This window comes from Pelodiscus sinensis, chromosome 5, assembly GCF_049634645.1.
Source record: "Pelodiscus sinensis isolate JC-2024 chromosome 5, ASM4963464v1, whole genome shotgun sequence".
Classification (NCBI taxonomy): domain Eukaryota; kingdom Metazoa; phylum Chordata; order Testudines; family Trionychidae; genus Pelodiscus; species Pelodiscus sinensis.
Window position 1 is genome coordinate 17187894 of NC_134715.1, and position 27806 is coordinate 17215699.

Sequence of the window (27806 nt, forward strand, 5' to 3'; positions counted from 1 at the left end):
GCTACATCTAGATCTGGACATGTCCATGTATAAATCTATATATAGATACTATGGTTTTGATCTGTACTTATCTGTTCAATATGTCCTCATGAATGTGTGCATGTGCATACACACACTAATATGTTGGGGAAATTAATTACACTCCAAACACCTACACATAGAGAGAGACTCTCTATATATTTCAACAAGCAGGCTCACTTATTTTATGACAATGTACACTGTATGACTTGAATGAAGTCCGTGCCCTCTAAAGACAATAGGAAATTTTCCCAATGACTTCTAAAGAAAGAAGAACTTCTGCATGGCAACTTTTTCAGAAAATAGATATCCATCAAATCTGGAAGATTACTTGGTAAAGTTAAATTGTATAAGACTCATACACAAGCATTCAGAGCAAAGTAGATGTAAGCATGATGTATAAGCACTTCGGAAAGGGCGTAATATCTGAGTGTCTGTGAAGCAAAATATTGTTCTCCCAATAGATATTTGGTCAGCCAGAGTTTGATCGTAAGTGTGGTGAAATCTGCGTATCCTTTTCTGTCTGTCCCTCCTTGCAAAACTCCTATTACTTTTACCCAGGGAATCTGTACATTTCCCGTAATATATTCTCTGCCTTAGATGTTTTGTATCTGACATCCTGAAATAATTATGCTATTAAGACTTGTGGTATTTTAATGCATAATGTATAATAATACATGTATACAGCTAATACTTCAACAGGAATTAACTCCAGAGTTGTAGTTTTAAAAATATAAGCTATTCTGATATACCACATAATACAATAGACCTTGTTTTTTATGGTACTTTTTATATATAGAAGTAGTAGCAAAAGTGCCCTAGAGAGTTATATAATATAGTTGTACAGTTAAATAATAAATAGCACAGGAAGTAGAAATTGAGATACAGATAATTGAGAAAGTATGTTTTAGATGAGATTCACATGAAATGGAGTGCAAAAGTGAAGTAATATAGGAAAACGAGAGCAAATAGTAGGAATTGGAGAGGAAAAGGTGGTTCTCTCGGGAGTGACAAGATTGTGTGAAGGGACAAAATCAGGCTAGAGGTAGACATGTGAAAGGAGCAGAATGGGGGTGAAGAGAATAAGCAGGGAACTTATTCTTGCTTCTCTTCCGTACATTGCTGTCAATCAGAGGTAACTATAGAGATGTGAATGGAGTTACAAGGGACTTATACTGCTGTTAGTGGGAGAGGAATCAGACCCTTTGTGCTCTGAGAGATCTTTTGCATCAAATTCAGGAAGGGCTTTAAAATTAGAGATATTTTTAAAGGATCCTGAAATCAAGCTGCTAAAGAGATTTGGGTACATTGAATGATATATAAACTCTATTTTCTTGAATTAAGTTTCATGGGGTACCGCTACACAGCATTAAAAGACTCACCACACCAGATCTCAGAGCCTAGATTAGCAGACTCAGGCCGTGGGGGCTATAAAATTGCGGCGTAAACTCTCAGGCTCAAGCCTGGGCACTGAGACCCTGTGAGGTAGGAGGGGCAATGATGCACGTCTTTTATCACAGTGTAGATGTACTTTCTGAGGCCTTGTCTGCACTGGTGGTGACCTGTAGGGTATTGACATTACACATGTGACTACACATTGCAGTGAAGAACAGTCTGTGTCCACACTGAATGCTCTGACTGGGGGAGGTGGCAAGTTGCGGGAGACTTTCTATGCCACCTTACCCTGCCAGAATCTTTTCCTGCTGCCGCTGGACTCTCTCACTGTGGTGGGGAAAAGCACTGGCGTTGGGGACACTACACTGCTAATGATTCTGGGATAGATGAGAAGCCACTGCTTGCATGTGTAGGCAGCCATGTAGAATGCACACTCTGAGGTTCAGGCATGTCTTTAGTCTACTCACCTAAGTACCTCATTATCTAGACTACAGTTCATATCCATGCAGTGTGTGTTCTGTACATGCTGCCGTAGGGCAATGTAGACATGCCCTGCGAAGTTATACGGCAGGAATGAGCAAACCTTTTGGGCTGAGGGCCACATCTGAATAGGCAAGTTGCATGGCGAGCTGCAAATGCTCACTAGCCTCACCTCCCTCTCGTTGGAGGATTAGCCACTGAGCTGAAGGGCCATGCCCAGGGGACCTGGCCAATGGGAGAGCCCTGGAAAAAATGGTGCCCCAGCACTACCACCAGCTCTGACCCACACCCACCTGGTATTCCACCTGAGGAGCAGCAGGAAGACTGGGTCAAGTCCCCAGCTGTGCTCCCTGGTGAGATCACGAGGGCCAGATGAAAAGTTCCTATGGACTGGATACGGCCTGTGAGCTGTAGTTTGCCTAGCCCTGTCGTAAAGCATCTGGGATTGCATCAGAGTGCAACTTCTAATTTAGGATTTTGCATTTTATATTTCCATTCTATTTGCAAATAGTTTTTGGTATAGAAAGACAGTATTATAGCTGATGCCGAATCACACAGAATATCAAGGCCTACTCTAAAGCATATTTAACCCCAGAGAGTTCAGTAAAGTAATCAGTAAAGTTTCAAAGCTTAGGGCTGTAATTTCTTCTATTACCCCACATGGGCCTTTACATTTCTGCTACTTTAAAGGCATGACCACTGCCCAGTGAGCTCAATGGAAAACAGTAATAAGAATTTGGGTGCCATGAGTTTGCCAATTCAGAGTGTACTAGCAAAATGTATTTTTAGAATCTTTTACTTAACTGTGAAAGCAGATCGCTGAGTATTGCATGCAAATATTTATTCTTTCAGAGCTGAAAATATGCCAGGAGACTGCTAGTAAAATATTTACTGCTAACTTTAAGATGGAAATACATCTTCATTATTGAGCTATAATTTTACTTTGAAAGATATTTGTAGGAGGAACAGATTTCTTTGAATATATCTGTAGACACTGTTGCTGAATTTTCTCTAGAGGCTATTTTCTATTAATAATTTTACTCAACTGAAGTACAGTTTTCACACTAAAAAAAAAAAAGTAAAGAAATATGTGCTGTTGCACATAACTTTAAATATTTGGGAGTTGTATGTAGGCTACATATTGGTAATTCCACCCACTAGAGGATCAAAATATTTTTTCTTGTTTCTCTGTTGAAGGCAAAACACACAGTACTTTCTCACACCTCAGGGAGGAAAAGAACCTAAGTGATGAGCAGCTTTTGTAAAAGAGATCATAAAGGTATAATTTGGGCCAGTTTTGAACACAGATAATGTTAAAAAAGGACTTAGATGTGAACAATTGCTTATGAAATCTAATATTTTTAGCACTTTCAAATCTCATATCTTGGAAAGAAATACAAACAGAGAGAAGTAAGAAGAAGAATTTTTGAGAGAAAAAAATCAGGGGCACTTACGCAGCTTGGAGAAGAATGGAATTCAGTATTTGTAGACAAAGAAAGGGGAAGGTGGCTAAGTCACCAGACTAAGATTCAGCAGATGTGGCTTTGGTTTCTGGCTGTCTCACAGTCTTCTAATATGACCTTCATCTAGTGAATGTCTCAGATCCCAATGTTATGCTTATATATTGTATCCTTTCCTTCCTGCTGTGTTCTGTTTCCTGTCTAATTTAGCCTTTAAGCTTTTTAAGGTAGGGACTATTTCTCTCGTTGGGTATGTCTAGACTGCATCCCTCTGTCAGCAGAGGGATTCAGATTAGGCAGGTGTACATTGTAAATGAAGTGGGGATTTAAATATCCCGTGCTTAATTTGCATAAAAATGGCTGCTGTTTTTGCCGACTCAGCACTTTGTGGGCAAAAAGAGGCAGTCTAGAGGAGGATCTGTCGAGAAAGAAAGCCTTTTTCGACAGATCCCTTATGCCTCCTGAAAGGAGGATTACAGGATCTGTCAAAAAACGCTTTCTTTCTCGACAGATTCCCCTCTAGACTGCCTCTTTTTGCCGACAAACTGCTGAGTCGGCAAAAACGGCAGCCATTTTAATGCAAATTAAGAGCAGGATATTTAAATTCCCGCTTCATTTACATTGTCGACCTGCCTAATCTGCATCCCTCTGCCGACAGAGGGATGCAGTCTAGACATACCCTTTGTGTACATGTAGCAGATATTAATATAGATTGGGGTCTCTAATTACTCCTGAAATGCAAATAATAAAAAATAGCAATTTCTGTGCCATAGGTCCAGTCCCGAGAGTTGCTGAGCTCCCTCTATTTCTGTGGAAACTAAAGTGCTCAGCACCTCACAGGAGACCTCAAAATACACAAATTTGGATACTTTATTGTAGTTTTGCCTTCAGAATAAGTTGGTTCATAATAATCAGTTGCAAATTTCCTAACTCCACTCAAAAATATTTTTACTACAAGATTAAAATGTTTATTTTCAAAAATGCAGCTGCCATTCATAATTTTTTTCTAAAATGCTTGCTTTTTTGATATTTCATCCAAGTGTTCCACACTAAGTTTCTTGTGTAGTACTGTGACATTTTATTTTAATCCAGAAAAAAGAAGCTGAAGAGAACAAAGGTCCACTGTATGATTTAGAACTCTTGGGGTGTGTCTAGACTACAGAGTTTTGTCGACAAAAGTGGACTTTTGTCGACAAAACTATACCTGCGTCTACACTACCGCTGAGTTCTGTCGACATAACGTCGACAGAACTCAGCAGTTTTGTCGATGCTGGTAAACCTCATTTTACGAGGCATAACACCTTCTGTCGACAGAGTTCTGTCGACAGAAGGTGTTATTGCATGTAGGGTTGTGTCTAGACTACAGGGTTTTGTCGACAAAGCAGCTTGCTTTGTCGACAGAAGTGAATGTGTCTAGACGCTCTTTGTCGACAGAAGTTTTGTCGACAGATACTGTCGACAAAACTTCTGTCGACAAAAGCCTGTAGTCTAGACGTACCCTTGGAGTTTTAACACTACAGTCTGTGTGAATCATAAACATCCCATCAACTCATAGACTGTCAACAATTTTGCCTCTGTAAAAAGAATATTTTACTTTCAAAATAAAAGAAATGAAAATAAGCAAAACAGCAGGTGGATGCTCCATTGAAGTAAGCATTTCATTTTTGATTGCATTATTTTGCCTAATTCTTGTTGGCAAAAAGTCTGATGCTTCGAGCTACAAAGTATAACCAATTCATAGCTGGATCAACGACAGCAGAAATTATGGGTAGCCAGTTGGATGCTTGTATCCAGCTAGCCAGAATGCCCCTATTAATTATCTATTCTCTAGATTGCCACTGATACTTTTCAAAATAATTATAAGTAGCAATAGGTTTATAGAGGGATTTGGGTGAGAAAGTAATACAGGTGAATTCAGACAGATGTGCTATGGATAAGGAACAGCGTGCAAGAAAGCAGGTGTGAGTAGTAATGGCTAGCATTGTTGGCAAAGTGGAGGGGTAATACAAAAAAAGATGAGAGCAAAAAATGATGGTGGATGGAAATGTGAAGTGTTTTGGGTATGTCTACATAGCAAAGTTATTTCAGAATACCAGAGATATCCTGAAATAGCTACCCCACGTCTTTTGAATGCATCTGATATTTCTCCATTTCTGTAAACCTCATTGTATGAGGAGTTAAGCGATGGCTCAAAATAGCGCTGTATTTCAAAATTTGGTGCTGTGTAGCACAAATTGCATATCTTATTTTGAGTTTCAGGTGCTGTGTAGACGCACCCTTAGGGGCTAGGACAAGAAGTTTGAACTCTAATGTAATAGAATAACATATCCTATCCATGCAGGGGAATGGATTCAGAGATCTAGGGGGTAAGCAAGAATTGCCAGGTCCCTGAGTAAGGGGGAAGGGGGCTGTTGGCTCCATATTCCCAGAAGGGGTAGGTCAGGGGGCTAGCTTTCCCCTGGCAGCTCTTTGTGCTGCCTGGGGCTCTGGCAATGATTTAAAGGGCCTGGAGGTCCTACTGCTGTTGCAATAGCAGCAGCAGCAACAAATATGAGTCCTGGGTCCTTTTGAATCACTGCACCCCCAGGCAGTTGCCCTCTTTGTCCTCCTTGACTCCTCCCTGTCAGTGGGCCTGCAGAGACCCAACAAGCCATTATCATCCCTAGGCATTCAAATTCTATACATTCAAAGATGGTTTGCCATCAATCATGTATTGATAAAAATCGTTTTCTTCAACACACTTGTTCATAACAGTGAAAGATATTGGAATTCACAATTGTTATCACATCAACAAAACCTGTCACAATGGCACACCAATCAGTTGCCAAAATTTCCATGAGGTTTCATCAGTTCAGCATGAGAATATTTTACAGGTGGCATTAGCTAGAACTTAAATATCGTCTGTTGGTTTTAAGTTATTGTGCCTTTTTGTTTGCATTTTACAAAAGTATCTTTCCCATTTCCATGATGAAAATAGATCTTTTTTCTATGTTCATATTTTAAATATCTACCATAAAATAATTCCTCCTACCCTATCATGTGCATACCAAACCCAAAATCTATTATCTTTTATTACTGTCCTGTTAATTGTGTAATTGGTAGCCATGTATCCTAAGAAATTAGGATGCTTATGGTAAAAAAAAAATTTCATGGAATATGTAGTGAGATTTCTTTTATTTTCTTCAGTTATTAATTTGCTTATCATCTTTACGAATGTTTCTAATAGAAAGTGACACAAAAGGGACTACATTATTTGTGTAGTGAACTGGTGCTGCCTATTGGATCTTCAATTCAACTGAATTGATTTCATAAGTTTGTATATTGCATTGCTCAGTTTTGAAAGTTTCTGAAGGTGACCCTTTGGGACTTGAATCACCATATATAATAGAGGTAATAACAGATGAAATAATAACATTGAGACTGGGAGAGATGGAGGAAACTGATGTGACTGCTGAAGTATTTTTACTGAGAAACTCCGAACAGCAATCTAGATTTTTTTGGCCTTAATATAATAGTTTGCATTATGAATCCTCTTTTTTTCATTCAGGCTCCCTTGCCGTTGATATCACAAAAGAGCTGCAGTCAAAATTGGTTAGTTTGGATGCTGTTTGAAGTTATTACTCTAAAAAAAAGTGGCAAGCATTAGTTCTGGTAAAGCATGAAAATAGAATAACTGTGGCAGTCTAAAGCCAATGTGCCTCTGTGATCTCAATGGAGCTGTTAGCAGATAGTTACTGTGATTCCTGAAGAAAATCATGTAATATTTTCACTTTGTTAATATTAAAAAATGATAGTGTTTTCAGGAACAACTGAAGGTGGTTGTATTATGATTGCATTTTAAAAAGTTGCAGTGAAAAGAAATTAGAAATGGCTGACTAAATAAAAACAGAGCAGCAACATACCTGATTATTTGATGCATAAAATTCACATTCACTTAACATTCCTGCATGAATAGTGAGTGGATGCTATTAGTGGAGGATGAGTTTCGTGTAACAGTGAAAAGATAGGGTTTATCCTGTGTTGTGAGACTATCATATGGAAGTATTTTTTATTCCGTGGAGAATTGGTCAGTCGATATTGCAGTGGATTATTACCTCGTGCCAATGTAGACCTAAAATAACTCTATGGAAATCAGTGGATTTTGATATATACTACAGTAGTTCAGGTGAGAATCAGGACTATGGTCCTCCATATAATCCAAGTTTTCACTGATTCTGGAGTGAAATTAGTTTATAAATGGCTGCACCTATAATTGTTCCTAACTTGAAACAATTGACTATATTCCTGAAGCAAGTTGGGTAAAAGCTGGTTCCCCACTTCAAAAGCAATTTGGAAGCCTGACATGGTGTTCTCATATTGATAATCTAGTGGTCTTTCTGTATGAGCACCAGTAGCCAGCTCATGAGTGCTGATTTCAGACTCTAGAATAATAATAGATTATTATTAAAGTTACCAGTACTGAAACCGGTGTGTACTTAGACAGATTATGAATCCACTTTCCTCTCCTCTATTTTAACTTCATAAGAGTTTAAATATTTGGTTTTTCATTTTGAAAATAAGCTAGATGGTGCAATGTTCTATTGTTATTTTAACAGAAATAAACAACAAATAAAATCTAATGAACTGCAAAATAGTATATGCATAAGTGTGCATAAAAGATCTACAGAGAAGGACTTAAGAGGGGTGTAGCACCCAGAGGTCCCTTGATTTCAGTGAGAGCTGCAATTGCTTAACAAATCTGAAAACTATGTCATTAAAATATGAGGCTGTGTCTACACTGGCGCGATCTCACGCAAAAGTGGCCACTCTTGTACAAAAACTTGCTGCCTGTCTACACTGGCCGCGTGTTCTTGCACAAGTAAACTGACGTTTTAATGTATAAAATCAGGGCTTCTTGCACGAGAACTCTGATGCTCCCACTCAGAAATAAGCCCTCTTGCGCAAGATCTCTTCCAGAAGAGGCCAGTGTAGACAGGCAACATGAATTTCTTGCACAAGAAAGCCCTATGGTTAAAATGGCCATCAGAGCTTTCTTGTGCAAGAAAGCGTCTACACTGGCATGGATGCTCTTGCGCAAAAGCACATCTCTTGCGCAAAAGCACATGCCAGTGTAGACGCTCTCTTCTGGAAGAGTTTTTGCAGAAGAACTCTTCCGCAAAAGATTTTTTGCGTGAGAAAGCGCCAGTGTAGATGTAGCCTGAGAGACTTCTCTCACAGAAGAATGATTTGCTTCAAGGCTCCAAAATATATTTAAAACAAGTATGGGTTCAATATTAGCACTTAGAGTGTGTAAAAACTTCATCAATAGTGTAACATATGTTGGCAAGGACTCCTGCTGGTTTATTAATAAACCACAGTTTACTGCAGCCACACATTTGCAATGGCCTTTTGACTCTTTTACAGACAGAAATAACAGAAACAAATGACATGTCCTTCCTTTCTCCCATTTCTCCCTACAGTCAGTCTGGTTATGTCTGTAGCACTGCACCTCACCTATGATACTTGTATCACTTTCTCCTCTGTAACGCAAAAGCTCCTTGTTTCCCAGCTTGCAAAAGCTTCTATTTTTAAAAGACATCTTTTAAAACCAATATGAAAAGACAATTTAGCTGGGTGTGCATGAACTCCCATCAACCCTTATCCTTTATTAGCATAGTGGAAGATACAAATATTTAAAGGTCAAGAGATAGCAGCCGTTTCTCTCTTTTGGGCTCCTTTATTTTTTTCTTTTTTGCTATCTCAAGTATCTCCCATGTTGAGTGTATTTTCCTCTTTATAGTGACATGTTTTCTTCCTAATTCAAAGGTGCTTGATGCTCCTCATTAGAATAAAGAAGGACTGGACATTGTTCCTGTCAATGCTGGAGTGGTGAATAAAAACCTATCAGTATTTCTTCCTGAATCACAGGCTTTTTTGCTTACAATATTGGAGATTTCCATTAACTGCCAAAAGTAAAGGACTACATAAACATGCCACTGGAGGGGGATAACATCAAAATATTTTAGCAGATTCAATCCTATCTTGTAGAGGGTCAGTAATTTAATTATCTACAAGCCAGTAGAGCCTTGCAAATTCATGGATATCAACTTTATATCCTTCTGTATCCTTAACAGCAGAAGTGGATGCAGAATATCCATGGTTCAGTTTTGTGGATGTGGATATGAGCAGGCTCTACAAGTCACTACATTAAAGGCTAGCTGGATAGAGCTTACAGCATGCAAACTCTACATAACATTGACTTTCCCTTTGAGATGCATCTTTATTTGGTATCTTTAGCATGTTGTGAGAGTAGGGCTGTTAATTAATTCTAATTAACTAAAAAATTAATCACAATTAAAATATTAATCACAATTAATCATGGTCTTAATTGCACTGCTAACCAATAGAATACCAATTGAAATTTATTAAATATGTTGATGTTTAAAAGCCGGAAAAAAGCGACGGACATTTTTATTTAAATGCCGCGGGGGATATTTAAATCCCCCGCGGATTTCCCTACTACGATAGGTGAAATTAACATGCCCCTTCCGGAAAAGGGGCCAGTGTAGACGTAGCCCTCGTGTAGTACCAACTAGGGGTAACTTACCTGGCCAGCTGACAATTCTCCTAGTCTAGGAAAGTTCTGAGTTGGTATAAAGTGAGATAATCAATTTCTAAGATAATTGCTTCACTCATCCCAGCAAAAACTGATTTAAAAATCATGTTGTAGTGGGGTAGAATGGAGTGTTCCTGCATGAAGCCAGTTGTTAACAGGCACATAGTCCCATTGAAAACACTGCCAGTTGGCATCTAGTTCCTGGGGGTCCCATGCCCTACTTCCTTCACTGATTGTGTCTTAACATAATTTACAATCTAGAGTAACATTTTTGACAGACAGATCCAACCTGTAAAGCTCAAGGATGAAATCTGCACCCCAGTGACATCAGTGGAAGTTTTGCAAATTATTTAAATGGGACAAGGATTTCATCCATGATCTGCAACCTACCTCTTCCTAGAGATTACAAGTGTCAATTAGGGAAAGCAAATGAAACAGAACTTTAAATTCACCTGAGTGCTTAAGTAGTAAGTATAGGTACTTAGATACAGATTTAACTATGGGTAGTGTGGCTAAATCCTCTGATCTGCTTTGAAAATCCACATATAGCCACCTAAGTGGTCAGTTAAGTACCAAAATTCAGAATGTGGTGCCTAAGATGGGTGTGTAGCTATGTACATATCATAAAGTCATGGAATGGAAAGGAATCTCAAGAACTCATCAACTTCAGTCCCCTGCACTCACGATAGGACCAAACATCTTCTAGGCCCATGATGTCCAACATTCTAGCCACATGTGGCTATTTGGCTGGTTGAACGTGGTTAGTTGGCTTGATGTCCAACATTCCATTGGCCAGTTGAGTATGGCCGGTTTGAACTAGGGATGCAAATGTAGGCATTCAAAATAGTCAATGAAGCGGGGATTTAAATATCCTGCGCTTCATTAGCATGATCTTGCCAGCACCTTACTCCAATCAACAGCTGTTTCGAAAGTGAAAGCGCGTGCCGGGATGCGTTAGTTTGAACCAAACTGCTTGGTTCAAACTAACGTTACTCCTTTTTTTTATTTTTAGATCATTCAAGATCTCCTGATTAAGTAGGGTGGTGTCTTGCTATACTTCCTACCTTTTCTATGCAGTGAAATAGTTTGCTCTTGTGTTCTTAATAATGTTTCTTTGAAAACCTGCCAACTGTGTTCAATTTCCCCTCCCCCCTTAGATTTGCCTGTCGACTCCATTAATTTGCTAACATCTGCCTTTTTGTATTCCATTGTCTTTATTTTGCTGCTCTCCCTCCTACCATTTCTTAAATTATGAACTCTATCATTTCATTATTACTATCACCCAAGCTGCCTTCCACTTTTTAATTTTCAACCAGTTCCTCTCTATTTGTTAATATGAATGTAGGTCAGGGATGGGCAATAAATGGCCTGTGAGTGGGATGCAGTTCACCAGGGTTAGCCTGCTGGGAAGCCCCCACACGCTTTATTTACCTGAGCATCCGCAGGTATGGCTGCTCTCAGCTCCTGTTGGCCACAGTTCACCATTCCTGGCCAATCCACTGCTTCCCGCAGCTCCCATTGGTTGGGAACAGTGAACCAGGGTCAACAGGAGCTGCCAGCAGCCATACATGTGGACGCTCAGGTAAATAAAGTATCTGATGGCCCAACAGGGGCTATCTCTGAAGACCATGTCCTGCCTGTGGGCTGCTTATTCCCCCCACCCCTTGGTGTAAGTGCTTAACTTTCAAGTTATTTAAGTAATTACACTGGGGTAAATGCTGGATTTAATCAGTGGTGAATCACATTCTTATCAGAACTACAGGAGGGAGCTAATCATTGTGAACTGATAAGCTTCGGTCACATTGTGTCAAATGACTTCAAAATAATTACACTTGGTATATCTGGACCATGGTTTGCAAGCAGTAGCCTTGGCTGCACAACCATGTAGCCAAAGTAAAAACTCTTTTATTTTTTTTAGTTGTGTTGGGCCCAGGATATTAGAAAGAAAGACAGTTTAGGCAATGTCTTTTATTGGACCAACTTCTCTTGGTCAGAGAGACCAAATTTTCAAGCTTACGCAAAGCTCTTCTTCAGGGAATACAAATGATATTAGTGAGAGTGAAAGAATTAGTTATTTGGGCAGGAGACGTGTTAGGAAGGTGCCTCTGTAATCCATGTGCTGTCCATGCTGCAGCCTGAATCTTACAAGCTATGCAAAATAAAATGATCCCATGCAACAAATTACAACAACAATGTGAACATCAGATAAAGCAATTGACCCAAATTTGTTACATCACTGCATATCCACATCTGTGGATTGATACGCGGAAATCTATATTTACCATATATTCTTTCTCTGTAAGCCATTGCTATTATCTTATAAATTTTGTTCTGCAAACATCACTACCAAGATGACATACTTGGCATTTGATTCATAGCTTCTTTCTGTAAACAGAACAATGAATAGGCTGTGATTCAGAGCTGCAGCTCAAATTACCAGAATAATACATGCAGGAAATAATTCTCTATCTATTGAAAGAATTACGATGTCTATTGATTAAGTATTTAATAAAGCAACTTCCTATCGACTAGAGATTCAGCTTTCATCAAACTGATTCACGGAATACTTGTTAAATAGTTTTGGAGGGAAAATGAGGAGGGAGTGACAGGAAACAAAATATACTGCAATAAATCCGCTATTGATTTAAATATACTATACTTTCAAACAGCAACTGAATAAGATAAAAAACTGATGTAACTGAACCTTTTTTTTTAAGGAGGCCACATTAATATATACTTTCTGTTCTACTTTTCATCAAACTTAATTTGACAAGTTTGAATGTGCCTGTCTTACATTGTAATTTTTTTTCTGTTTTTGGCTCATTGTGTCTGATGATGGGTGGATTACTCACAGTACCTTCTCTATTATAATTTATGTTTCTCTGAAAATAGGAACAGCAATTCTTCAGTAACAAGAAGCTGCTTTATCTAATGAGTCTCTTTTTATTTTGTTTCACTTGCCTTCATTTTCTTCCTGTCTTGTCATTTTTTTTTTCATTTTCTACTGTTAATCCTGACATGCCTTGCTCCAAAAAAAATGTGTTTTATTTACAGGGCACAGCTTATGGAAGTGCTCCTGTACCTTCTCGCAGGCAATTATGTGAGTCTCTTAAATTCCGCTCTGTGTTGTAAAGATGAATATGTGTACATGTGCTGTAGCATGGCATGCCAATATAGACTAAACACCCTAAGGTCAATATGCAATCACTATTGTTGTATATTGCCTGTAACGTGTTTGTAGCTAATGATATCTATTGCCCCTTTTTTCCTTAATTGTTTGTCTTGTCTCCAGCACAATGCAATTAGAGCTGCACTGTTCGCTATAGAGTTACAAGAAGGGTAGAAAATCCCATAATGGCTCAAAGTCTGGAGGAGTAAGGACAGTAACCTCAGCTCAGCTCTTGAACATATCATTGAATACAAACATCAGAGGTTGTGGGTAACTGTTTCTCTACATATGTATTAATATCCGTGGCCAGTTCCCCACAAAAAAAAAACAGCCATGTATTATAAACAGACTAAGAAATACAAAGTCAAACAGCTTTGTGCCAGGTTGTTCAGAATTATTGTATATGGGCCATTGCTTTTGAACAATTTGGAGCACAAACCAGTCACCCTTGAGTTATGGAGGCGGGGTTCATTAGTGAGAACTCTGCCTCTTCAACTTGAAATTTCCCATCATGGTTGATGATATTCACCTATCTTAAAACCTTCCATCAACACCTGTGCTGGTGCATTCTATTTCAAGATGCTCTCTTACAATCTGTCTGTTTTAACATATTTTGAAATTAATATAAATGTAAATTTAACATATAAAGTCTCAAAAGAGCCATCAGACTTTGAGGTAATAACTTTTTACGTTCCCTGAGTCCATCTGTGTCTCTCTCCTACTTTTGTGTAGCTTATTTTGAGGTAATTTTGAAATAGTTTATTTCAAAATATCTTTCAAAATAACAGGCGTGTTTAATGATGCGGAATAGCTATTTCGGGATACTTCTGGTATCCCAAAATAGTATCACTGTCTAGATGTAGCCTAAGTGTCCATCTCAAAGACATCAGTTTGTTCTACATGCATAAAAACAGCATTGCATTATACCGTTATTGTGAACTGCAGCTACACTGAATGCTGAATAGATTCAACCTAATATGACATTACAGGCTTTTCCACCAAGTTCAGTCCAAGTTGAACAATGATTTCCTTCATTGTTGGCAGTATTAAATATGTTGTTTGTATAAATTCACCAGACCAAACCGTGAATCCATAGGAAACTAAACAGCATTTGTCCTTGAATGTGGGTCTCAAAAAAAATTTAAAAAAAGTAATCTGTATTTTAGTTTCCTCTTTATTATGTAAGTATCTGAAATGTTTGTATTCTTCTGGATAGGACTGCAGGAGATAAATCCCCTAATTTTGAAATGGTATTTTAATTGTGCTCATATTATGCTAATTAAAAGAACAGTGGAAGGAATTCACATTCTGGGTAAATTATTATCCGTCTCTTCACCAATGATTGTAGCTGCTTACTAAGCTATTTGAATTTCTGAGATGCCTTTATTTATGAATCTGGAGAAATGAACATTAGAACTTCTGTATGCTTTGGCTTATTTCATTTAAGTTAGTTTTTGCTTTTGGTGTATATGAGATACTTAATAAGTCAAGACTACAGAGATGTGATCACATGGCTTTTTACTGATATTTAAATTCAGTTATAGGTAATTAGCAATATGGAATGTATCATAACCTACAGCTTCCTACTTTGTAAGGAATCGGGGCTTCTTTGGAACACTTAGGTACACAGCATGTGAAAGTAAGAAACATAAAGCAGAGAATAGAAAGTGTTTCATATGGCAGAGATTTGACAAAATTTGTGGACATAAAGAAAGGCAGAGAAGAATGAAGAACAATTCAAGTAAGTGCATGAATGGATAGATAGGAAATAATAATACACTCCAAAAGATATCAGACATTGCAAGGAAAAATAAGATTCTGTGGCAAACTGGTCAGATTGGGAGTGTTTCTAAGACAGCAATGTTCTGTGCAAAAAACAAAACACACAGATTAGAGAGAGATGGAGGCCTAGAATTCTATGTACAGAGACTTGTGTTTTAACCACAGCATCCACGGATATACATAGTATCCGTAGAATATGATATTTTCACCAGATTATTTTCTGTTGTTACGTATAGTCAGAGTTAAAGATATTTCTGGAATATAAATATTGTGGCAAACCTGAGACATTGATGCTTGACAATGTACTGTTGAAGGGCTAGAATTTGAACTTGATTTCATCCCTAAGTGAGCTTATGCATTAACCTAAGAATAGAACCTATTTACTCTCTCCCCTCCTCTCACCTTACTGCAGAGGGAATGATTTACTACTGGTCAATATCAATGGTAAATTACTAGTAAGTGAGCAAATACTCCTTTTCATGGGCATTGATTCCAAATCAAAATTAGTAGCAGTTGTTCTAATCCTACAAGGTAATGCGTACTCTGGTCTCACTGAAGAAAATGGGAGTTGAGAACGCAGCATCTCACAGTAAGTGTTCAGCACATCAGAGACTGGAGCTTACTGGGCAAATCTCATGTCCTCCTGCGGAAAATCCTTTAGGAAAGGCTAAAGTTATCGAAAATGTATTGATCCAAACTTGCAACACGGTAAACATTACTGAGTTCAGCAGATATAGACTAAGGATTAATTTGATTCTTTGAATTTATATTTACGAGGTTGTCAACAATATTTGGTTCATGTCCCCATGGAGTTGGCAAGTGCAGGGGCATATTAGGAGTCACTGGGAAATCATATGGATTTTCAGGAGTGTGCACTGGGGAGGGGCTGACGCTGGGGAAAAGGGTCCTGTCTCCAAGAGCAAGTGTTTGACCTGCAGCATCTCTGTAGCACAGCCAGTGCCTGAGAAGGAGGCCTGGGACCTAGAAGGAACAGTCTGTGAACCGTCCTCATTGCAGAGATGCTGTGTGTGAGTCTCTGCGCCTCAGAGTGGAGTGATGCGTTTCCCGTAACTTTTTTCAGGTTTTTCCTTATCCTTTTGGATTTTTGAAATTGATTGCTGTTGAATAAATTGTATTTGCTTGAACTGCATGTAGTCATCCATGGGTCAGGGACATGTTCAGTGAGAAGAGAGCATCCTGGAGCCGGGACATCCTGCTCCTGTCCTAGGTGACCACAAGGTTAGGGGTAGAGCCCCAGATATCCCAGGCCCAGCCTTGTAGGGGTTACAAGGATCTGCCATACAGGAATTTGGAGAGCGGTCCCTCAGGGTAGAGAAGCCTCTGGTTAAAGGATCTTTTTGCTAACCCATTTCACTGTAGGAGCAAGGAAAGTTCCCCACGATAGTGAGACTTTTCCCCCTATTTACATATCGCAATGCCTCTGTATTATAATTCAAATGGCTGAATTATTTATGCTAAATATTTCCTACATGTACTTGGTTTCATTTGCTTTATGTATTCATCACCTGAACTCAGAAGTTATTTGAAACTGATATTCTGAAAGTAGTGTCTAACAGTTGTGTGTCAGTGACACCTTCACTAAGGCTGTATAGTTGTTTTAATGTGTGGATGGGTGTGAACATGGAGTGGGAAAAAAGTAACCTCATTCTCAAATGTAATTCTGTTTAGATCCTGCAAACATTAAACTCTTGAAAAAAATAAGATGTGCCTTTTAGAAAAGATGCCACACCCCATTGCATAATTCATGATAATCAGAGAAAATGGCACAGTAGGCTTATGTTCTCTACCTTTAATGATACGTCTTTCAAGATGAAAGGGGAAATAAAAAAAGTCGTCTTTCTACCATATCAATCACTTCTTGACAGAATGGTCCTTTCTTAAAATTCTCTAGTGGCAATTTCCAAGAATAGTCTTTCTTCTCTGCTATAGTTTTTGTAGTTTGACTTACTGAAACTAATTTAAAGTTTTCAATCTGAAGCAAATTTCTTTGAACTCTTTTTTGTGCCTTACCTTAAATTATTTTCAGAGCTAAATAGCATTGGAAATCAGGACACCCAGGGTCATGTTTGTGAACTTACACAATATGACCAAAATTGGACATAAAATATTAGTTTGCAAGTTTTTTAGGGGGGTGAATTTTAAGATTATTTTAGCAAATATTTCTTAAAATCTATTGTGGTCCGGGGAAATACACATTAGAAACATCATAGTTTTATAAATACTAAGTGCAGAAAGAATACTTAACTAACTGTTCATTTAATAGCAATCCCTCAAACTGAAAGTAAATAAAAAAAAGATTGTCTATCTTATGAAAGTGATGCCTTGACTCTTACGTTGCTGGAATTAAATGGTTTGCAGCCAAAGCAAGTACAGTGTCAATGTAAGTCAAAGAGCTGGGAAAAGGAAGAAAGGGATTGAAGCACAGTTTTATGATTTCAAATCTATTCAGTGTGCCTTCATCTGTATCTGGAAGTATTGCTTTATTCTCAGTCACTGTGATTTACCTTATGCATGTGTCTATATAAGCATTTGTTTAGTATTTTCGCATTCACAAAGCCAAACCAGAAAAATTCTTAGCAGGCTAGTGCAGCTCTCGGAACCCACCACTGAATTAGGTTAATGTGCACTCCTCAACAGCACGTATCGTTTCTCACGTGCTGCAGCTACAGCATGAATTGTTGTAAGTCAATATATAAGAAATATCTTTGTAAATATGAATAAATGGTGAATTATCCCATTTAAAATATATAGATATAGTTGCTTCTTCCAGAACACAGATTTAAATAATATAAAAATGAGAACAAAAACATCATTTTTATATTTAAAAGGAAACAAGTGCTTTAAAATATGTATTATTCAAGCTTTTTTCCAGTTGGAATCTTTAGAATCTGTTGATTTACCTTTTGATTCCAAAAGTATTTTTGATCCTGTTTCTAAAAGAGATTCTCAGCTGGTAATCCTCTGCTGAAATTAAAAGTGAACTGAGAAGACTTGTTAAAAAATGGAGAAGAAAACGGCTTAAGTTAATTAACTATGCACAGATGTATATTTAAAACTCAAAAAATATGTATTTAAAAGGTGAGCTGACAGACTTTTAGCTGTTAAGGATGTAGCTTAGACTCAGGGTTCAGACATAAAGACCATGTAAGTTAGTTCTTATGCAATAATTAATGACATCATTAGCCATGGCTGTTTATCAGTGAGGCATTCGATCTGGTGTAGTATACTCAGTGAGAGGAGTCTTGTATTTCGAATGCTCTATCAAGTGCTTGATCCAAAAGACACGAAAGTCCCAATTCTGCAAATATATATGTGAGTAGGGATCGACATTTAACGCAACAGAATGACTTGCATGCTTAAGTATATACTATATCGGGGTCTGTGCTTCTTGACTTTTAGTGGAAACCGTACAGCCTGTTTCAGGCTTTGGAGAAAGGGTGAAAAGTGCAGGAATTTAACTCTAATTGGTGACACAGGTGTCCTTGTATGTGTTAACATTGCTATCAGATGTCATAGAGGAAACAACACTGTCATCAAATCTGTAGGAGTAACGGTAGTTCGAACTAGGAAGCCTAGTTCAAACTACCTAGTTCGTGCCCCGTGTAGCCGCGCTGCACGGGGTTTGAACCAGCGGGGTTTTAAAAATGGCGGCTCCCCGCTTATGCAAATGAAGCCCGGGAAATTCAAATCCCAGGCTTCATTTGCAAGTGCGGTATGCCTACATTACCCCGCTAGTTCGGACTAGCGGGGTAGTGTAGACATACCCCATTGACTTCAGTGGGTTTTGGATCAGACGTTAAGTAGATGATTCATTTTCAGCTACTTAGGCCCATTCCTGATCCCACCGAAATGAAAAGCTAAACTCACATAGACTTAAGTGAGAGCAGGATCATACCCATCACTTGAAATTAAATGTATATTCAGTTAAGGATTTGGGACTCTTAAACAGCCTTGTTCATTTTTGCATTACTATTTCTAACAGCTTTTCATTTCACAGAAAAAACTCTTAATTCCTCTGCTGGTGGCTCCTGTTCTCATGCCTGTTTCCATAGAAACAGGTATTAGTACAGTGAAAGTTTTAAAACAGCAATTATTGTAAAAACACTGGGGATGGGATAAGTCATTTTAGCAAATTTAGAACTTGCTCAAAAAATCACAGAGTTTAGATTTAGAAGAGACATTGAAACTTCTAAGTTTCTGAGCTGTTGTGTAGGTTTTATTTGTGTTAACTTTTAATTCCCTGATTAGCCCTATAGGCAGAACTTCATTTGCCTTCCTAGAAGATTTTTATTTTGTGTACAGTGTTATGACAGATTGTTTCCTAACAGAGAGTGTGATAGAGTGATAGTATATTTACGTATGAGGTAATGTCAAGGAACTTAGAAGTCAGCTTTCAGAAAACAGTTGATAAACAAGTTTATGTGGAGGAAGGACCAAAGCCTAAATGTTGGACTCTCTTGGCTCTCTCTTCATGTTTGAAGACTGAATACACAGCTCATACCTGAATTTATTTAAAACTCATGCTGTTTTTCTTTTTAAATAAAATTTCCTGTGGATAACACTGATTAATACTAAAGGGATAGATACTTTCTGTGACCCAGTTGTATAAAAACCCAAATGCCATCATAGTTCTAGAGCAGTGGTTCCCAAACTTTTCGTCATCATGCCCCCTTTTTGATTTTTGAGAAACCCTCACCCCTCCCCCAAAAATAGCAGCCAAAAAAAGGGGGGGAACTGACCAGAGCCAAAAAACAAAAATAGCAGCAAAATAGCAGCAGCCCCTTTAATTCTCGGAACCAGTGTAAAAATAAGGTGCTGGTACTCCAGGGGAAAAGTTGTTGACCAAAAAAAAAAAGTTGCCCTTTTGAGAGCAGAGCAGGTATTGCCCTTTTAAGGCAGCCATTTTGAAGTCTGCCCAGGATGCTCCATCCTTCCACCCCAGCCAGCCCAAGCTGTGTGTTTTCCGGTGGACGCCTGAGCCAGGAAAAAGAGAAAATACCGGACATTTCACATGGTATTTTCTGAATTTTTTGCATTTGCCCTTATTAAACTTCATCCTATTTAGCTCAGACCCTTTCTTTAGTTTGTCCAGGCCATTTTGAATTATGACCCTATCCTTGAAAGCACTTCCAAGCCCTTCCAGCTTGGTATCATCTGCAAACTTAATGACCGTACTCTATATGCTATCATCATTGATGAAGATATTGAATAGAACTATGAAAATAATGAATAAAATAGACCTCTGTGGAACCCCATTTTTTATGTCTTTCCAGCATGCCTGCAAACCATTAATAACTACTCTTTGCTAATAACTTGAACTGGTCATTATTTCTCACTGTATGCTATATAATGTTGTTTCTGTTCCCTAACTTTATCCACAGGGGATGTCTTTTTATTTCCTAGTGGCGGTTTATCCACAAACATACTTATTAGAATCTATTGTGCTGTGGTAATAAAACGGTATTGGCTGCAGGAGCATTTTCATAGGGAATACCCCCATGAACAGCTTTTCACTCAAGTGGAAACTTTTCCCAGTTCTTTTTATTTTAATTCACATTCTTATTCACAAATGTGAATACAGATTCACAAATGTGAATCTAAGTAAATTGATGGAGTTAATTCACTGGGATATGTGGGTACTGTTTAACTATGTTGTTTTAGTTCTAATTTGACTACATGGAGAAGGGGGGACAGCTACTGAAAACATCCTTCTTTCTCCTCTTTACCAAACTTAGCCATAGAAACTTGACAGACATATGGTCTCCACAAGTTGCAACTACTGTAATTGATTATAGGGAAAGAAGCGTGTTTTTGACAATTGTGTAGACAATTGTGTAGAATTGTGTAGTATTCAGCACCTAGTGTAGCAACCTGAAGTTAAATTGCAGTCAGCAAATAATGCAGCGCATAGATGTATTAGGTAGTGTAGACAGGTGAGAGCTTAATAAGCAGGCAAAGCAGCCACTTTCTGTACTGGCTGAAATAGCTGTCCTTTTGGGATAGCCTCACATATAGTTGTCAAAGTTGCAGGCGAGGAAGGGATGGAAAATTATAGAGAAGACAGAGTACCATCTATTTTCCAGCCAAAGGTGAAAAACAGTGTTTCTACTCTCCCCTTGGTGCTGGTAATCTAAAAGAGAAGATGAATTAAATTCAGTAAAACTGTAAGGTTTTGAATTATTTGGGCATTCAACAAGAATACATCTTCCATCAAGCATGCAGGCACAGCCCCTGCCAGTATTTCATGGTTTTCTAACAAGCATTACTTCCATCTTATTCAGACATTAGGAAAGCAGGGAACCAACAATGTCTTGGTTAGACAAAAGTGTGAAGTGGAACTAGTTTTTGTCAAGTTCCTGGTGATGTTACTCTTCCTAAAATGTTTTTCCTCATGGGTGACTTCATACACTTTTTGAATTATTACAAAGATGGAAGTCAGAGTCCTGGTGAAGGATGAGCAATTTGGTCATCCTTCTACTCTGGGTTCTCTCTGAAAGCAATGATCCATTTAAAGGGACAGTTCATCTCTTTCAGGTTCTGCAGGTGAGTCTAAAGCACCTCATGATTGATGATAGTGAAGGTGATGTAATAATGATGAAAAATCTAATAATGTCAGCATGGGGATCTGACATCTGTGTCCTATTCCAACTGAACCTTATTAATAGCAGTCCAATATATTAAGGGATATGAGATATTGCAGGAGTTAATCATCCCACGTTCTTAGTCACTTTCCCCAAAAGGAGGACCTTTGGCACTAGCCAACAATGTGTTCCTACTTGAAAGTAGGAATAAGAGATCCTCCGGAAAAGGCTTTCTTTTCCGGAGAATCACGTCTAGACTGGCGCTTTTCTCCGGCGTTTCCCCAAGCCAAAAAAAAGCAGCAGCCATGTTAATGCAAATGCCGCGGGGGATATTTAAATCACCCGCGGATTTGCCTATTCCAAAGTGCTACATTAGCATCCCTTTTCCGGAAAGGGGTGCCAGTGTAGATGTAGCCACTGTGTTTAACTAGTGTAGAGGGATAGGGATACAGGTGGTGGGCAAATTAGGAAAATATCCTAGTTTAGACACAAGGATAAAATTTCAAATAGTGAAGTTGGCGTAACTCTGTCAAGGAAGATGATGAATGGGCTCCCTCCTGCTGTGACAAATCTGTAGAGCTGGAGAGACTGTCCTGAAACAGATCAATTGATTTTATCAGCACAGAGGATGGAAAACTTACAGCCAGTGATACTCACTTCTAAAGTTGATCAATGGAAACTGCCTCCGCCCCCCATGAGTATCAGAAATTTCCTATTAACTTGAGTTGTTAGTTTTCTCATGGGTACTGACATGACATTAACCAAATATGATAAACTGGAGGGCTTTAAATTTAAACTTTGATTCCTGTGATTTCTTTCTCTTTCCTCTGTGCTTTAATTCTTCTTCAGGGTTTATTTATAATAAAAAGCAGTGAACAAATATAACATTATTTTACGACACAACAAATTTGGCTTTCGTCCCCAAACTTGTGAGCTTTTATACAGATATGTAGTGTCGTTGCTTTAACAGGGCTGCTCTTATATAGCGACACATTTAAGAATCAGAGCCTTAGGATGTGTCTACACTTCATGGCTTAATTCGAAATAAGCTATGCAAATTGAGCTATATCAGTTGCGTATCTTATTTCAGAATAGCTTATTTCGAAATAGGGAGTGTCTACACAGCACTTATTTCGAAATAGAACACACTTCCTCCGACTTCCCTTATTCCTTGTTGTGACAGAGTGTATCTACCCCGCACTAAGGGGCAGGGAGTTGCCCTGGCCCAGCTGGCCGAAAAGGCCCCACCCCCACAACCCTGCTGGGCGTGCTCCCAGGGAAGTCAGAGTATAAAAGCCCAAGGAGCCACTAATTCGGATCTGACTGCCAGAGGGGAAGGAGCTCAAGCCCGAGTTCTAGAGCAGCCCCAGCTGCAGAGGCCTCAGCCCTCGCCTCAGCCAGCTGAGTGTAGTTATTTAACTCCAGGGGCTGAACAGTTTTACTGGGAATAGTATTAACAATTAACAAGGTAATTGTTACATTGTTATTTTAGAGAAAGCTGCTGAAGGTGCATTGCATGTTTGTATGTCTTTATATATTGTTCATTAGGACTAGAGCCCTGCAAATCTGTGAATATCTGCTTTATATCCATAAGTATCTGCATCTGGGAATGTGTATGTGGATATCCATCACTCATTTTTGTGGATACACATACAAAATTTTGTATCTAGAACTTTTTTTGTATCTACATTCATGGCTCATTTTTGCAGATGCAAATATATATTTTGTATCTGTGCAGAACTCTAGTTATGATGAGGTTTTTTCTGATATATATATATCAGAATGAATGTGTGTGTGTGTGTGTGTATATATATATATATATATACACACACACACACACACACTTATTTCTGAAAGTATGAAAAAACACTGATTTTTGAACAGTGTAACTGTTCTGTGGTTGTTAGCCTGACTTTTCTCATGAGCCAGTTAGCAGAACAAGAATATTTACTGCTTATAGCCAGTAAACCAACTGCATAAAAGCTGCTATTCTTGATGCTATTCGTATTAAAAAGTAGGATTTTTCCAGGTCTTACTTGTTATGTAACGCTCCCCACAATTATCTTTGTATTATGAGGGGGAGGGAGAACAAAGCACAGTTTAGTTATTTTATTTCAAAGTGTTGAGAAAAGTTAAAAACATTGAACTGTTCTTCCCTTCGGCTATGTCTACACTGGCCGCCTATTACGAAATAGGCATGCTAATGTAGAACTTTGGAAGAGGCAAATGCGCGGGGGATTTAAATATCCCCCGCGGCATTTTCATTTTCATGGCCGCCGCTTTTTTCTGGCTTGGAGATAAGCCGGAGAAAAGCGTCCAGACTGGTGCGATTCTCCGGAATAAAGCCCTATTCCGGAGGATCTCTTATTCCTACTTGCAAGTCTGGACGCTTTTCTCCGGCTTATCTCCAAGCCGGAAAAAAGCGGCGGCCATGAAAATGCAAATGCCGCGGGGGATATTTAAATCCCCCGCGCATTTGCCTCTTCCAAAGTTCTACATTAGCATGCCTATTTCGTAATAGGTGGCCAGTGTAGACACAGCCTTCATGTACCCGCACGGCTGTGTGAACGCACACACACAATACCTTATGCATTCTATACAGATGAGATAAATTAATGTATTTTCCATTGCTCCCTTTTTTCTTGCTTACATACAGATAAGTTCATAGTTTTCATAAAATAAGATGCCTGTGGCACTAATTAAGAATGTGTTTCTAATATGATATATGCAGGAAATTGAAACAACTTGAACTATTTATGGGTATTTATCATACTTACCCTTAGCAGCTAAAAACAATAGGGATAATTCATAAAAAATGAGCAATTGGTACCATACAATTTCAATAGATGAACATACGATAAATTACATTAATATAATAAGATTTTTTGTGGCTTATGCTATTTTCACATATTTTCTTTTTTTATAAACTTTTGATTGTTTTCATTCTTTCTTAATGTTCTGAGAGTGTATACTGCATTGCTTTTATGTGAAACCAATTGATTACTGTCACTTGGTAATCTTGCTGAGGTTCAACTCACTTTTATAACTAAAATGTGATTCTTTTTCCCTGTGCTTTGTCAGATTCATCTGTTGCACATAAATGTTTCCTGAAAGTTGGCTGGTAGCTTTTTTACACATTTGTTATAGGAAATTTCAGCAGGCAGTGTTCACTATAAAACCTTGTTAAACCTCTTTATCATATAATTAGGGTTTTTTTCTTTCTTTTTCCCCCCAGGAGGATGTATGTTTGTGTGTGTGTGTGTGTGTGTGTGTGTGTGTGTGTGTGTGTGTGTGTGTGTTTAAAACAGAATGTTATGTAAAAGCTTATTGCCTCTAGTAGTAAGGACATGGTTGATTTAAAACCATTTCCTTATATTGCATGTGAAATACAAACAAAGGTCAACATAGTAAACGAGAAGCATGCAAGATGTAACTAGTGGATGGATGCTTCTGTTAATCAGGATCCTACTTTGAGTTCTTCTGACACTGAGGAGTAAAAACTGTACTTCTTTGTGCCACTAGGAGAAGCTGTGTCAGAAAGTTATTTCATCCCAGTGTGCATCTACACAACAGCGTTATTTCGGAATAACAATTGTTATTCCAAAATAACAATGTGAGTGTCTACACAGCAATTCAGTTATTTCAAAATAAATTTGAAATAACGGGTGGCTTATTCCGACTTCTGCAAACTTCATTCCACAAGGAATAATGCCTATTCCGAAATAGCTATTTCGAAATAGCTGTAGTGTGGATGCTCCACTGCTGCTATTTCGAAGTAGCTCCTCCCCAGAGCCATTCAAAGAAATTACTCCCCAGTGACTCCTGGGGCTCTAATTAGAGGTAGCACATTCATATTAGGGAAGCCTGCCTCAGAGTATTCTGAAGCGTCTCTGTAGTGTAGACGTGCTATTTCAAAATAAGCTATTTCGGAAAAAAATTCTGAAATAGCCTATTTCGAAATAAGTGTGCTGTGTAGATGTACCCCACAGAAGAACAGTGTATCAGCCAGCTGTTTCCTAAAGGCAATCCTCCATGTGAATATTTGATATGGTGCTTTAGGTTTCAACACAATGAAAAGGGCAGAAATTATTAATACATTTTCACCATGTGGGAATTGTTGCCTTGCCCTGTTCTTGCAAGGTGGAGTTGAAGATTATAAATCAGATGTGGAAAGTTTCCCTTGGAATTTATTAGTTGCTGATTGTCCTACTATATTCTTATAGGTCAAATTAGTGCTATTACATTGAGTTACAGACTTTTCAAATGCATATATGCATACTACTGGATAAATGATGGGGTAGACTCAGATATGACTGTGCAATAAACTGTAAGATACAGTAAGATACATAACTGTTTTTGACATGATGGAACAGTGAAACTGTAATATGAGCTGCTGTCAGTGTGAGAGAGCAGAATTGCAATGCTCCTTCTGCCCTTCATGCTGCTCTGCTGTCCCTTATTGTTGAAAATCAAATCACAATAAAATAAGCAATAAATGAGCTGACTATCATTTTGACATGAGCAGCAATGATGTATAAAGTAAGCATGCTGGTAGTGTTTATATAAGAGATTCCAACTGCAAAACCATTTCGTCCTTGATGGTCCCCAATTGCTTTGTGTTGTGAGGGATATCCTTTTCTTTTAACTGTATGCATCCAGAGCTACAAGGCAGAGTGGTTATTCTCCCTCTGTGACTTTGACATAAGAGTTTAGAATTTGATTGGGAGTACTATTTTAGGAAAAAGTAAATTGCATGACCTGTAGTTAGTTGTAGTGAATATTTTATCAGCATACTAATAATGTTTCCACAGATGTTACTTATGAGATTCTGTCACCTAAGTGTAAGCATCTGTAGTTTTTCTTTCTCTGTGTATGGTACTTCAGCATAACAAGCTTTTGTAAACTGACAATTATATATAAAATACTTCTGCTTGGCATCTGGTTTTGGTCACCAGTTCTTTAATGTTGATGGATTACACTGGAAATAACATTTGTAGTTTGTTCCTTTGTCACATGAGTTGCATACTACAAAGTATTCATGAATGTACAAAACAATATACTGAGAGAAATGAAATAAGTCACTTAAAGAAAGAATAGCTATCTGATGCTTACATTTGGGGATAGAATTGTTTTAATTATTAAAAAAAGAGAAAATATTAAAATGTATTTTAATTGTTTTAAATGACCTGAGCGGAGGTAGAAAGAGAGTGTTGCAGCATCTCATTTTAAAATTCTAAACTTCTTTTATACAACATGGCCTAGTCTAGTATAGGGATATTAAATATCATGTATTTTAGTAAACATGTAGCTGCAACAATTTTTAGCAGTTACATGGTTACTAAAATACTTCCCATTGGGAGGGGGAACTGGCAGTCAGTACTCTCCCAGCCCCACTTCCAGGGAGCCCCCTGCTACCCCTGCACTACTGCCTGTCTACAGGCAGTCCCCGGGTTACGTACAAGATAGGGACTGTAGGTTTGTTCTTAAGTTGAATCTGTATGTAAGTCGGAACTGGCGTCCAGATTCAGTCGCTGCTGAAACTGATCAGTTTCAACTGCGGCTGAATCTGGATGCCAGTTCTGACTTACATACAGATGCAACTTAAAAAACCCAGGTGTCCCCAAGTCAGCTGCTGCTGAAACTGATCAGCGGCTGATTCCAGGAAGCCTGGGGCAAAGCAACTCTGCCTCGGGCTTCCTGTAGTCAGCGCTGGTCAGTTTCAGCAGTGGCTGACTTGGGGACGCCTGGGGCAGAGCAGCTGGGGTGCTGCTGGGTTGCTCCAGTAGCGCGGCTCCTCGGCGCTACTGGAGCAACCCAACAGCACCCCAGCTGCTCTGCCCCAGGGGTCCTGATTCAGCCGCTGCTGAAACTGACCAGCAGCGGCTGAATCAGGACTCCTGGGGCAGAGCAGCTGGAGTGCTGCCGGGTTGGTCCGGAGCGGCGCTGCGGGACCAACCCGGCAGCCCCCACCTGCTCTACCCCAGGGGTAGGCAAGAAAAGCCTGGTCTGATGGAGGGAGGGGGCACTAGCTGCACCCCCCCCCAGCAGACCAGGGAGACGGGGGTGGCGGGACCGCCCAAGAGCGCCCGGGCTATCCCGCTGCGGGTTTGTTCCAAGGCTTTGCTCCCCGTCTCCCTGCAGACCAGCAGCGGCTGAATCAGGACGCCTGGGGCAGAGCAGCTGGAGTGCTGCCGGGTTGGTCCGGAGCGGCGCTGCGGGACCAACCCGGCAGCCCCCAGCTGCTCTACCCCAGGGGTAGGCAAGAAAAGCCTGGTCTGCTGGGGGGGGGGGCACTAGCTGCACCC

The 27806-nt window shown here is 39.0% G+C and overlaps 1 protein-coding gene across 6 annotated transcripts in view; it reads left to right on the forward strand.

Moving 5' to 3' along the window:
- CCSER1 (coiled-coil serine rich protein 1) overlaps nt 1-27806 on the forward strand; it is a 1130035-nt gene that overhangs the window by 917449 nt on the left and 184780 nt on the right. For 2 of the 6 annotated variants that reach the window (XM_075929599.1, XM_075929603.1), the window contains exon 10: nt 13003-13048. The exons of the other annotated variants lie outside the window; for them this stretch is intronic. In XM_075929599.1, coding sequence (XP_075785714.1) covers nt 13003-13048 — 46 coding nt within the window. The remainder of the gene's footprint in view (nt 1-13002; nt 13049-27806) is intronic. 6 annotated transcript variants of the gene reach the window in all.